The 13792-nt window shown below is 41.6% G+C and overlaps 1 protein-coding gene across 4 annotated transcripts in view; it reads left to right on the top strand.

Moving 5' to 3' along the window:
• Nucleotides 1-4257: 4257 nt before the first annotated feature.
• The window catches only part of morf4l1 (mortality factor 4 like 1), a 55396-nt gene continuing 45861 nt past the window's right edge, over nt 4258-13792 (top strand). For 3 of the 4 annotated variants that reach the window (XM_073032670.1, XM_073032669.1, XM_073032668.1), the window contains exons 1-3: nt 4258-4459; nt 5654-5726; nt 8670-8716. In XM_073032670.1, coding sequence (XP_072888771.1) covers nt 5660-5726; nt 8670-8716 — 114 coding nt within the window. In that variant the 5' untranslated portion in view covers nt 4258-4459; nt 5654-5659. The remainder of the gene's footprint in view (nt 4460-5653; nt 5727-8669; nt 8717-13792) is intronic. The other variant, XM_073032671.1, reaches the window with a different exon arrangement.

The following is a 13792-nucleotide window of genomic DNA, read 5'->3' as shown; positions in this document are numbered from 1 at the left end:
CAACATTCAGTAGGTTTCAATGAGATCTCCCTGCATTTCTCTGAATTCCATTGAGTACAGGCCCAAAGCTGCCAAACGTTCCTCATATGTTAACCCCTTCAGTCCCAGAATCATCCTCGTGAACCTCCTCTAGACTCTCTCCAATGACAACACATTCTTTCTGAGATATACGGGGCCCAAAACTGTTGACAACAGTCCAAGTGCGGCCTGACTAGTGTTTTATAAAGCCTCAGCATTATCTCCTTACTTTTATATTCTATTCCCCTTGAAATACATGCCAGCATTGCATTTGCCTTCTTTACCACAGACTCAATCTGCAAATTAACCTTCTGGGAGTCTTGCACAAGGACTCCTAAATCCCTCTGCACCTCTGATGTTTGAACTTTCTCCCCATTTGGGTAATAGTCTGCACTATTGTTCCTTTTACCAAAATGCCTTATCGTACATTTCCAAACACTGTATTCCATCTGCCACATTTTTGTACCTTTTTCCAATTTGTCTAAGTTCTGCTGCAATCGCATTGCTTCCTCAACACTACCTACCTACCACTCCACCTATCTTCATATCATCCGCAAACTTTGCCACAAAGCCATCAATTATTTAAATCATTGACAAACAATGTGAAAAGTAGCGGTTCCAATACTGACTCCTGAGGGACACCACTAGTCACTGGCAGCCAACCAGAAAACGTCCCTTTATTCCCACTCACTGCCTCCTGCCTGTCAGCCATTCCTCTATCCATGCCAGTATATTTCCTGTAACACCATGGGATTTTATCTTGTTGAGCAGCCTCATGTGAAGCACCTTATCAAATGCCTTCTGAAAATCCAAGTAAATGACATCCACTACCTCTCCTTTGTCCACCCTGCTTGTTACTTCCTCGAAGAATTCTAACAGATTTGTCAGGCATGATTTCCCTTCACAGAAACCATGCTGACCTTGACTTATTTTATCATTAGTCTCCAAGTACCCTGAAACCTCACCCTTAATAATAGACTCCAGCACTTTCCCAACTATTGAGGTTAGGCTAACTGGCCTATAATTTCCTTCCTTTTGCCTTCCTCCCTTCTTAAAGAATGGGGTGACATTTGCAATGTTCATGTCCTCCAGAACCATGCCAGAATCAAGTGACTCTTGAAAGATCATGACCAATGCATCCGTTATCTCTTCCTCAACCTCTCTCAGGACTCTGGGATGTAGTCCATCTGGTCCAGGTGACTTATCCAGCTTAAGACCTTTCAGCTTACCTTGCACCTTTTCCTTTGTAAAGCAATGACACTAACTCCTGCTCCCTGACATTCATCGACCTCTGGCACACTGCCAGTGTCTTCCACAGTGAAGACTGATGCAAAGTACCCATTAAGTTCATCTGCCATTTCTTTTTCCCCCGTTACTACCTCAGCAGCATCATTTTCCAGTGGTCCAATATCAACTCTCAACTCCCTTTTACTTTTTATATAACTGAAAAAACTTCTAGTTTCCTGCTTTATATTATTGGTTTGTTAGCCCTCATATTTCATCTTTTCCCTTATAGCCTTCTTAGTTGCCCTTTGGTGTATTTTAAAAGCTTCCCACTCACCTTTGCTACCTTATACATCCTTTCCTTTGCTTTCATGCAGTCCTTAACTTCCCTTTCAGCCACGGTTGCCTACCCCTGCCATTTGAGGATTTCTTCTGTGAAACGTATCTATCCTGTGCCTTGTGAACTATTCCCAGAAACTTCAGCCATCTCTGCTCTGCCGTCATCCCTGCCGGTATCCTCCTCCAATCCACCTGGGCAAGCTCCTCTCTCATGCCTCCGTAATCCCCTTTATTCCATTGCAATACTGATACATCCCTCTAGAATTGTGGTATGAATTCAATCGTGTTATGATCACTGCCTCCTAAGGGTCAATCTGCATCCTTCACTGCACCACGGCACGGTAGCGTAGTGTACCAGTGACCTAGGTTCAATTCCCACTGCTGTCTGTAAATAGTTCATACATTCTCCCCATGACTGTGTGTGTTTCCTCCCACAGTCCAAAGACCTACTGGTTAGTTGCTTAATTTCTCATTGTAAGTTCTCCCAGGATTAGATTAAATTAAATTCAATTCAATTAAATCCCAGCCAGATTAAATTAGTTCTGGGTGGTGTGGCTCAAAGGTCCAGAATCTGTATCTCAATAAATAAAGTACAACATAAAAGAAGAACATTAACTGGTTAAGTTTTCAGGATAGTATTGTGTCTAATTCTGTGCCCCAGACTTGAGAAAAAGCCTCAGAAGAGGTGCAGGAGAAAGTACTGCTGATGTCAGTAAAGAGTTAATACATTCTCCCTGGTGACCACATGCATTTCCTCTGGGTGCTCCAGTGTTCTCTCACATTAATCAGTAAGTTGTCGGCATGCTAGGTTACCACCAGAAGCATGACTTGCCCCCAGCACATCCTGGGTCATTGATGCAAACAACGCATTTCACTGTATTTTTCAATGTACATGTGACAAATTAAGCAAATCTAATCCTTGAATTGAAATTGGATTGTAATTGTCACATGTATTGAGGACCAGCTTGTCCTGAATACTGTTCATATGGATCAGATCATTATACAGTGCATCAAACAAGATAAAACAACAACAAAATGCAGAATAAAGTGTAACAGCTACAGAGAAACGATAAAATGCAAGGCCATAACAAGGTAGATTGTGAGGTCAAGATACTGTCTTATCATACTAGGGAACCATACAATATTCTTATAACAGCGGGATAGAAGCTGTACTTGAGCCTGATCTTCTTTCTTGTAAGCATTGTGAATAAGGGGGCTGGGGTGAAGATGTTTGAAGACTGGATCGACTAGGCTTATACTCACTGGAATTTAGAAGATTGAGGGGGGATCTTATTGAAAAGTATAAAATTCTAAAGGGATTGGACAGGCTAGATGCAGGAAGATTGTTTCCGATGTTGGGGAAGTCCAGAACGAGGGGTCACAGTTTAAGGATAAAGGGGAAGCCTTTTAGGACCGAGATGAGGGAAAACTTCTTCACACATAGAGTGGTGAATCTGTGGAATTCTCTGCCACAGGAAACAGTTGAGGCCGGTTCATTGGCTATATTTAAGAGGAAGTTAGGGTTAGGGTTAGGGTTAGGTATGGCCCTTGTGGCTAAAGGGATCAGGGGGTATGGAGAGAAAGCAGGTACAGGGTTCTGAGTTGGATGATCAGCCACGATCATACTGAATGGCGGTGCAGGCTCGAAAGGCCAAATGGCCTACTCCTGCACCTATTTTCTATGTTTCTTCCAAAGGAGGTGTAAGGTGCTCCTCCCCTCTGCTAGCCTGCAGGTCATCCTTGGGCAAGGTGAAGCCCCCCCCCCCCCCCCCACCACGATTAGGATCACGTGAAGGGAGCAGGTGGTGGATGGTTGTACGAGCAGCCGGTGCATATCACAAACCCTAGTTATGTGACCACTGGCGCCAGGCAGACAATCTCTGAAGAGTATTGATAATGGCTGGGGTCACCCATCTTGTAAAATCATTGCCCAAAAGAAGGCAATGGCAAACCACTTCTGTGGAAACATTTGCCAAGACAATCATGGTCACGGAAAGACCGTGATCACTTATGCCACATAATGAATGAATGATTGTGTATAATCTATGTTTAATTTATGTTTTTCTTGTGAATGCTGCCGACCTGATGTGTATGCCTGTTATGCTGCTGCAGATTTTCATTGCACCCATGCATACGTGTGCATATCTGTAACTTACAGTAATTTTATGTCTTTTCACTGTACTGCTGCCACAAGACAATAAATTTCACAAAATGCTGAAGGAACTCAGATCAGGCAGCATCTATGGAGAGAAATAAAGTTGACATTTTGGGCCTCATCAGGATGCTGCAGGATCTCTGGTGTTTGTCAACAATTTCCACGTTACATTAAATCTGATTCCTGATTTTGATGCACACACACGAGAAAATCTGCAATGCTGTAAACCCAGAGCAACACACACACACACAATGCTGGAGGAACTCAGCAGGCCAGGCAGCAGCTTTGGAAAAGAGTTAACAATCGTCGTTTCGGGCCTAGACCCTTCATCAGGGCTGCCTTGCCTGCTGGGTTCCTCCAGCATCTTGTATGTGTTCTGTGTCTTGATTTTGATGTCTTGCATCCAGTAGGTTGTTTCTATTAAAGGAACCACATCTCCCAACGCGCATCGGGGCCACCGCGCTAGCGCAATGCCACATATGATCCGCGTTGACGTCATTTCGCTGGCGTGCCGCGTCGAGCGGCGGACTCCCCCTCCCCCTCCCTGTCACCCGGGCGGCGTCGTGTTGTTCGGTGGCTGTGCGTAACCTGGCGGCGGGGCGAGACCGGACCGCGATTATGGTCGGGGCAGAGAAGGGCTGGACAGGCAGTCGGATTTAGCACCGAAGACGCGGCTTGACTTGATGGCTCCGAAACCGGACCCGAGACCCAAGTTTCAAGAAGGTGAGGCCCGCCGTACGGGGGAACGTCTGCTCCGGGGGGAAACATGGCGCCTGGGCCGACCGCCCCCTCCCCCCTGTGCGCATGCGCAAGACGCAGCCTGCCCAGGCAGCGGGGCTAGGAGGCGCCTGAATGGAGACTGGTTGCACCCTTAATGTAAGCACATTGCAGGCTCTCCCTTCAATCAGCATTGCTGGCTTGCAGAAAACAAGGGTAAACCCGTGCAGGGTATTTCATTCACCTGGTTCTCTGTGTATACCCCAATCCCCCAGCAAGAAATACCCTGCCACAGCAATGCAAAAATACATCCCCGCTTTAAAAATAAGGTGAAACCCTTTTCTTCTCGATTCAGGTTTGTGAATATTTTGGTTTCAGGATTGCAAGTAGTTTTTAAAAATTGTTATATACCATGCAACAGTGCAGTAATGGATTTTTGCTTAAAGCTGGAAAACTTGTAAAATGTTTTGTTTTCTCAGTTCATTTTTGTTTTGGAGATTATAAATAGTTTGATTTTAAAATAACTTTACAATTGGTTCCTCTGCATGTTTTGGATTTTAACTTGCAATACACAGAGGAAATGGCTTAAATTAGCCCCATGCACATTCCTGTATATGTGTGTTGCAAATATAAAGTAATCTGCATTAACAGGTTTGTATGACTAGATTGATTAAAATAATCTTATGTTTACAGCAGTTAGGAATTGAGTTTGCATGTTCCCACATTTGAGTACTTCAACCCAGGATTCCTGCTTGGAGAAAAGCTGGAATTCTGGGAGCATTCAGGGGTCCCCAACCTTTTTATGCCATGGACTCTTACCAATAGCCAAGGGATCCAAGGACCCCAGATTGGGAACCCTTGTTCTAATACTATAGAACTGCCCTACTTCAATTTTCTAACAGTGTAAATAAGTGTGACAAATGTGGGAAGGCTTAGAATTGTAACTTTTATATTGCATGATTGCTAAAGGGGAGGTAATATTAAAGCAAAGTTGAGGTTGAGATTGTGTTGCTGCTTTATGCTGGCTGTGTCTGTGTTAGCTCTTGAATTATGTAAAGTAAAATTAAACTATAGAAATACACAGCAAGTCCATTAGCAGCTGTAAAGATAGCTTAATATTTCCGGTGTAGACCCTGTGTCAGAACAGTTCTGACAAAGAGTCTACATCTGAAACGGCCTGTATTTTCTTATATTTTTCAGGTGCTGATGGACTTGCTGTCTTTTAATAAAACAGAATATGCTGGAATCAGTCAGCATCTTTGGAGAGAGGAAGGTAGGGTTAAATTTAAGATTGATGGCGTTTTGTCAGAACTGAAAGATATGAGACGCTTTTTGAATTCAGATGTTTTACTAAGTGAGAAGCGGTTTGGGGACATTAATTTGGTCATACCAATCAGGTCAGGAAGCAGAAAGGTGCAGACCTGAGCTGTTGCTACATTGCAGATGGTGGCATTATGTAATTAGTGTGCTGGATTTACATGGGAACCTACCAATTAAGTGTGTGCTTGGAAATTTTACATGTTGGCAGTGATTTTAAAATAAAAAGTCACTGAACAAGAGCAACCTATGTTGATAAGGCATTTACAAACAATTTGGTACGATCCACAGCTTGTTAGTAATTTAAAAATACGAATACTTAAGACTTAAAAAATATAGCCAATTTGTTCATGAGAAGATCCTGTAGACAGTCATGTAGTCAAGTTTTTTTGATCGAGGATGCTGGGGAAACTAAAGATTAGCTTTATTTGTCACATGTACGTCGAAACATACAGTGAGATGCATCAGATTAAATAAGTGAGGACTGTGCTGGGGGCAGCCTACAAGTGTCACCACGCTTCTGGCGCCAACAAAGCACGCCCACAATTTATCCTAATCTTTATGATTGGAAAGTGGGAGAAACCCACACATTCATGAGGAGAGCATACAACCTCCTTACAAACAGCAATGGGAATCAAACCTCAGTTGGTGATTGCTGGTGCTGTAAAGCAATTGCGCTATTACACTACTGTGATGCCCATACTGCTGCTGAGTACAATAAGATAATGAACAAATAGTCCTGCACCATGATTGTTGATCTAGTGTTCAGTACTGTTGTGTTGTTCAATACACTTGAGATCTAATTCTCTACCCATCTGGTGCACTAAATTCTTTCAAGAAATGTGGTCAAATTGTGACTTTTCCCAGTGTGCTGAACCTCTATCATGTTCATCAATTTAGGTGTAGATAGGAATTAATGTCAGTCTTGCTTGTGGTTGAGCCCATTAATAAAACTCACCTATATTTCCTCATCTGCAATTTCACTGTTGCTTGCCCTGAGGTGGTGGCCTAGACTGTGGTCAGTTCTGGACAGCATGTCTTGAAGCCAAAGCTTGTTTTTTGACATGAGCAATGGAAGTAGTAAGTTTCAACCATTGCCTAAATATATCTAACTAGGCAATGCAACATTTTTGTGTATCAGTCTGCTTTGAAATAGCTGGCTGTTCGTGTGCAAGATCAGAGTAATGCTGCTAATTCATCATTTGTGCCAAACATGGAAAACAGTGAAGTAATCCAATTTAAAGGTATTAAGGACCACTGTCACCCAGAACATGTCCTCTTCTCATTGCTACCATCAAGGAGGAGATGCAGGAACCTAATGACACACAGTTGGCGTTTTAGGAACAGTTTCTTATGCTCTGCCATCAGATTTCTGAATGAGCAATGATCCTATGTACACTACCTCATTTTTTTCTCTTTTTTGTTCTCTTTTTGCATGACCTATTAAATTTAATTTTCTTGTATATTGTGATACTTAGATTTTTGATTATCTATTGCAATGTACTGCTGCCACAAAACAGTTTATTTCGCGACATATGCTGGTGATATTAAATCTGATTCCGATTTAAATTAATTTCTTTCCTAAGACTTGTGTTTGATCAGACCCAGATTTTCCAGCTGACTACAGGGATTTGTTTTTAAACATTTGGATTTTGGCATGAAATATTCCTTTTGACAGAGTACGCCTAGTCTGTGCTCCTCCCTGGAACTACAGGCTGTGTCTGTTAAGGTGCAGGCTTGTGTCCAACTGTTGGAGTCAACATATTGAATCTCTGGAATACTGTATAATGGCTGCTGCTTGGTATGCAGCATGCACTGCCCTGGCCAATAATTATCATTCTGCCTGCATTTTCTTTAAAATAAATTATCTGGTAATATTGCATTGCTGTCTATGGAAACTTACTGTGCACAAAATGGCCACTGATTTTGGGGTTTTCAAGGCTTTGTTATCTTTGCAGTCTTCTGAAATCAACTTAGTGGTTTTTACTTGCGATTTGGCATTTGAAGTTAGACAGTGCAGTAGCATTGCTACATTCCCACTCTATCCAAAAGAGTTGACTTTTTCTCAAGTATTACCTCTTGAGAGTCTCTCCACTCACCTCTGCAGTGTTCCCCAAGTCCATGTTAAGGGAAATGTGCTATTAATGAACGAACACAGCTAAGAGACGCTAATTTAGTACAAACAGTTTTGGACATTATTTCCTCCGTTTTACTGAGAACTTGCAAGGATAACGAGCGGTGATGAAGAGACAGAATTTGCTCAATGTCTGTTAATTCAAAATTATAATTGCTGGGAAAATACTCAGTCATGCAGTAAATTCAATTCAGTAAAACTCCTGGGGAAATTATTGTGGTAATTTCAAATAAAGCAAGTTTAATCTGCGAGTACCAATTAAGTAAAAGGAATCATGCGTTTTTCTGAGATTTGAGTTTGGGAAGGAACAGGAAGTTCCTATTCTAATTTCTAAATTAGATAACCTGGAATATAACTATCATGCAAAGAAGAATTTGAAACACAAACATTAATTTATTCTAGAGCAGGGATTCACACCTTTTTTATGCCATGGACCCCAGGTTGGGAACCCCTGTGCTGGAGTAACACACAACAAATACTCAATGGGTCAGGCAGCATTTATGGAAATGAATAAAGAGTCATCAGGACTGGAAAGGAAGGGGGAATTCCTTTCTGAAGGATCTTGACCCAAAATATTGACCATTTCCACAGATGCTCCCTCAACTGCTGAGTTCCTCCAGCATTTTGTGTGTGTTGCACTGGTTTCCAGCATTTGCAGAATCTCGTGTTTATTCATTTATTCTAACCATAGTGAATATTTTACTGTAATTGTATCCGAGCCATTATAAACCTTGCCTGAAGAATCATTGTTTCTTTTAATTTTAGGTGAACGTGTCTTGTGTTTCCATGGGCCATTGCTTTACGAGGCTAAGGTATGTCCTATAGAAACTGTTGTAAAGGTTTTTCAGTTTATTGGAATGTATGTTTATTATTTATGACTGACTTTAGTCAAAATGCTCTTGCAAATGTGAATCATGTTCTGTTTCTAATCATTGTTTCTCCAGCAAACTAGCATATCTCTGGAAATTGGTCTGAAATCCATTGCACATTTTCTGGTGAAAAAACAAGAGAACAGATGGGAAATTATTGGAAGCCTACAGATTTTATTTTATTTATTGTATATTTATTGAGGATTAGCACTGGACGGGCCCTTCCAGCCCTTTGAGCCATGCTGTCCAGCATCTCTAGTTTTAACCCAAGCCTAATTGCAGGACAGTTTACAATGACCAATTAACTTACCAACCAGTATGTATTTGGATTGTGGGAGGGAACTGGAGAAAACTCATGTATTCCACAGAGAGAATGTACAGAGACTCTTTATAGATGATATCAGAATTGAACTCTGATGTCTCAAGCTGTAATAGCATTGTGCTAACTGCTATGTTACTGAGGTTCAGATTTGAACTCTGACACCCGGACCTGTAATAGTGTCGCACTAACTGCTACATATCATGGTGAAAACGCTAGAGAACAAATCGAAAGTTATTGGAAGCGTACAGATTTATTTTCCTGTACAGAGAGTAGGAATGATAATGTTTCACAATGGTTCAACAAAACTTAAAAAATGGTTTCACAGCAATTTCTTTTATATATTAGCAGCATGTGCATCATTTTGTAAATTTGCATTGCTTGGATTTTTTTCTGAAAAACTCAATGAAAGATTTCTGTCACATGTACAGGATGTTTAATAAGGAGCCAGATATTACTTTGGACTAGTAGTTGAGGGTGGAACAGTTGAGTCATGGTAATTATGGAGCAGAATTGGGCCATTCAGCCCATCAAATCTGCTCTACAGTTTTGTCATCACTGATCGACTTTCCCTTTCAACCTCATTTTCCTGTCTTCCTCCCGTAACATAGAAAACCTACAGCACAATACAGGCCCTTCTGCCCATAAAGCTGTGCCAAACATGTCCTTACCTTAGAAATTACCTAGGGTTACCCATAGCCCACTATTTTTCTAAGCTCCATGTACCTATCCAGGAGTCTCTTAAAAGACCCTATTGTATTTGCCTCCACCACGTCGCCAGCAACTCTTCAGAGATTGTCTGGCATCAGTGGTTGCATAACGAGGTATGTAGCAGATGCTTATACGACCTTTCACCACCTGCTCCCGTGGCTTCGTGTGACCCTGATCCCGGGGGGGGGAGCTAAGCAGGTGCTACACCTTGTCCAAAGGTGCCCTGCAGACTAGCAGAGGGAAGGAGCGTGTTACAGCTCCTTTAGTAGAGACATATCCCCACCGTGCCTTCTAACCAAGGATTAGCAGAAAGAAAAGTCCACTTGAAGGGCTATGTTGGAGTATTGAGTGGACAACTAAAGACACACTTCAAAAAATACATTGGTTTACAGATGAATTGTCAGTGAAAAAGTATTTGGGTTGGATAGTAAGTTGGGGAAGAAATTAATGCATTTGGCAAGAACTATTGTTGAGGAACTTATGAATTAAAAACTAGCTGTAATGTGGATGATGTGTAACCTCTTGATTCATTCACCAATTGTTGACCACTTAATTTTTTCCCTTTGGCATAGGTATAGTGGGAATTAACACCATACACTATAGTAATGTATTAATTTTTGTGATGCCATCCAACATCCATTACTGCTATCAGACAAAATCCACTGTCTTAAGTTGTCTTCCACACTACACAGTGTGATGTGTTTCTACACATCTTAGTTGAAATCATGTAACTCTGAACAGACCTTGGTATCACCAACTTCTTGAGAATTTAAGGTAGACAAAATTGATCTTGCCTGAGCAATCTGAGTATTGGGCAAGGAAAGCCTATCACAAATTGCTTCTCTAGCTACTAATATAATTTACCCTGGAGTACATATCATTGAGGTTGAATCTGCTGCATTTGGTATGTGTTAATGTAATATAAATGGCATGAAAATTAACTTTATGAGCAACTGCACATACTAACTTTACATGCTTACACTTAAATTAGTGTAATTTAACGAAGGCTGTTGGTTGAGCTTGGGAGGTAGTATCTTGTTGTATTGAAGGGCATTTCCATAATTACTCTGGAGGACACCGGGCATCTACTGTGTCTGCTGCTCCCAGTGTGGCCTTCTGTATATCAGTGAGACCTGATGTAGATTGAGAGACTGTCTCACCAAGCACCTACACTCCGTTCCCTAGAAGAAGAGGGATCTCCCAGTGGCCACCCATTTTAATTCCACTTCCCATTCCCATTCCGATATGTCAATCCATGGCCACCTCAATTGTCGCGATGAGGCCACACTCAGATTGGAGGAATGACACCTTATATTCAATCTGGGTAGCTACCAATCTGAGGGCATGAACATCCAGTAATGCCCCCCCCCCCCCCCCCCATCACATTCCCCATCCCCTTTCCATCTCTCACCTTATCTCCCTCTGGTGCTCCTCCCCCCCTTTCTTTCTTCTGTTCTCTCCTATTGGACTCTTCCTTCTCCAGCCCTGTATTTCTTTCACCAACTTCCCAGCTCTTTACTTCATCCCTCTCCCTCCTGGTTTCACCTCATGTTTCTTTGTCCCCTCCCCCCACCTTTTAAATCTACTCATCTTTTTTTTCTCCAGTCCTGCCAAAGGGTCTCAGCCCGAAATGTTGACTGTACTCTTTTCCATAGATGCTGCCTGGCCTGCTGAGTTCCTCCAGCATTTTTGTGTGTGGCTTGGATTTCTAGCATTTGCAGATTTTCTCTTGTTTGTCCCTGACCAATTCCATTGTCACTCTTTTGCCCTGTCTATTGAAGCTGCAGTCTTTATTACGTTCGTTTAACCAGTTCTGGCGGCATTCTGCTTGTGTACCCAGTGCAGGACCAAAGACCTACTTGTGAGATGTTGCCACTCAAATGATGGCTGTTTAATTTCACTAGGCAGGTAATTCAAATTTTTCTGAACGTGTGTTGATTTGTTCAAAGAAGCTGTTCATTGCATCAGCTGATCATTTCACAAAGGGACCTTAACTCCTGTGTTTTGGCAGATTTCTGAAGTCATGTTGCAAAAGCAGTGTTCTCAGTCAGCTCCTGGGTTTAGTTGTACAGACGTCATAGTACTTGTCTGATGAATTAGAAAAAAAACACTTTGATTATCCCTAAAGGCTAAGTTTTCCTTTTGAAATTAAATTTTAATTTCCATAAGAATGAATATGATGTCCTGCTGCTGCCTGTAAGGACTTTGTATGTTCTCCCCATGGTCATATGGGTTTCCTCCGGGTACTCTGGTCTCCTTCCACAGTCCAAAGATGTACTGGTTGGTAGGTTAATTGGTCATTGGAAGTTGTCCTGTGGTTAGGCTAGGGTTAAATCGGGGGATTGCTGGGCGGTATGGTTCGAGGGCTAGAGGGACCTATTCTGCACTGTACCTCAATAACTAAATATTAGATGCACACCAAGTACTATTTCCACTTTTAGGTTATGTAGTTCTCTTATAGAAATTAGTGTATTGGAAGTAAGAGCTATAATTAGATTAATTTCTTAACTGTGCGTTGTTCAGAGGTTGTACAAAACACTCTGTGACCCACACAAGCCGGTCACAGCCAGGGAGGCAAAGGTGAATCTGAAAGTTTGTTTCTGGGGATCTGAGGGGGAAATTATCATTTTAAAAAAAAGATTAATCTCTTAACCCTTTTAGTGTTCCATTGAATTTATTTTAAGTAGGGACAATGGATGGGCAATTAAGCAATAGAATCTCAGACGTTCACATCCTCTACAACGAATGTACTTGAAGCTTCAGTGTGTGCCATCTATAAAATATTATGGTATACTATAGTATCTAGGCAGTCTTTGCAGGTCTCTGCAGCTACTAAAGATGTGTTATGTAAACAAAACATTGCTTTAGTTAAAAACCTGCAAAGCTTAACTATTAGTCCTACTTTGCTACTCTGAGAATTCAGCCTTCAGATGCTATACATTTGAGATATCCTGATTTTATAACACTTTAAGAAGATGTTTCCTCAATGGTAAAGCTTTACTTGCTGAACATTTTTTCCTGTGCCTCTATTTACACTCAGTTCTGAACTGTTTTATCAGGTAAAGATTACCAGACTGGTAATCTTCAAGGATGTTCTGAAAGCCTCGTTGGGGGGAAAAGGATGAATATTTGGGATGGCATTGAGAACCTCAAATCCATACCCAAAGCTAAGAGAAGTCCTGTGTAAAGGATGGAAAGTATGTACCAGTACCCGAGCTGCCTGGCTAGTGATACATTTCCTGCCCCAACTTTGGAAAAGTCACAGTTCACCCAGAACACTCCTAAGTCACCTCAACTTGCAGAACTGAAATCAAAGCAAGTTATTAATCTCAAGAAGTGCCTAATAAAAAAAATCTGAATAAATGCATTCCCTTTCAAATGAATAGAATGTATTTGTAGTGCAGTTAGAGATTGGAAGGTATGACGTTGTGGGCATCACTGAATCATGGCTGAAAGAAGATTACAGCTGGGAGCTTAATATCCAAGGAAACATATTGTATCAAAAGGACAGGCAGGTAGGCAGAGGGGGTGAGGTTGCTCTGTTGGTAAAAACTGAAGTGAAATCCTTAGATGACATAGGATCAGAAGATGTAGAATCCATGTGAATAGAGTCAAGAAACTGCAAAGGTAAAAAAAATCCAGATGGAAGTTATACACAGGCCTCTGAACAGTAGCCAGAGTGTGGGATATAAATTATAACAGGAAATAAAAAAGGCATGTAAAAAGGGCACTTTTATGATAGTCATGAGGTTGTCAGTATGCAGCTAGATTGGGAGAATCAGTTTGGAAGAATCAGTTTGGAGAATCAAGTTTCCAAGAGAGGAAACTTGCAGAATGCCTACAGGATGGCTTTAGAGCAGTTTGCGGTTGAGCCCATCAGGGGAAAGACAATTCTGGATTGGGTGTTGTGCAATGAACAAAATTTGAGCAGGGAGCTTAGGGTAGATGAACCCTTCAGAGGTAGTGATCATAATATGCTGGAATTCACG

Source organism: Hemitrygon akajei, chromosome 30, assembly GCF_048418815.1.
Source record: "Hemitrygon akajei chromosome 30, sHemAka1.3, whole genome shotgun sequence".
NCBI classification, from domain to species: Eukaryota; Metazoa; Chordata; class Chondrichthyes; order Myliobatiformes; family Dasyatidae; genus Hemitrygon; species Hemitrygon akajei.
The sequence above is the reverse complement of the archived record's forward strand: the minus strand, read 5'-3'. Positions and strand labels throughout refer to the sequence as shown.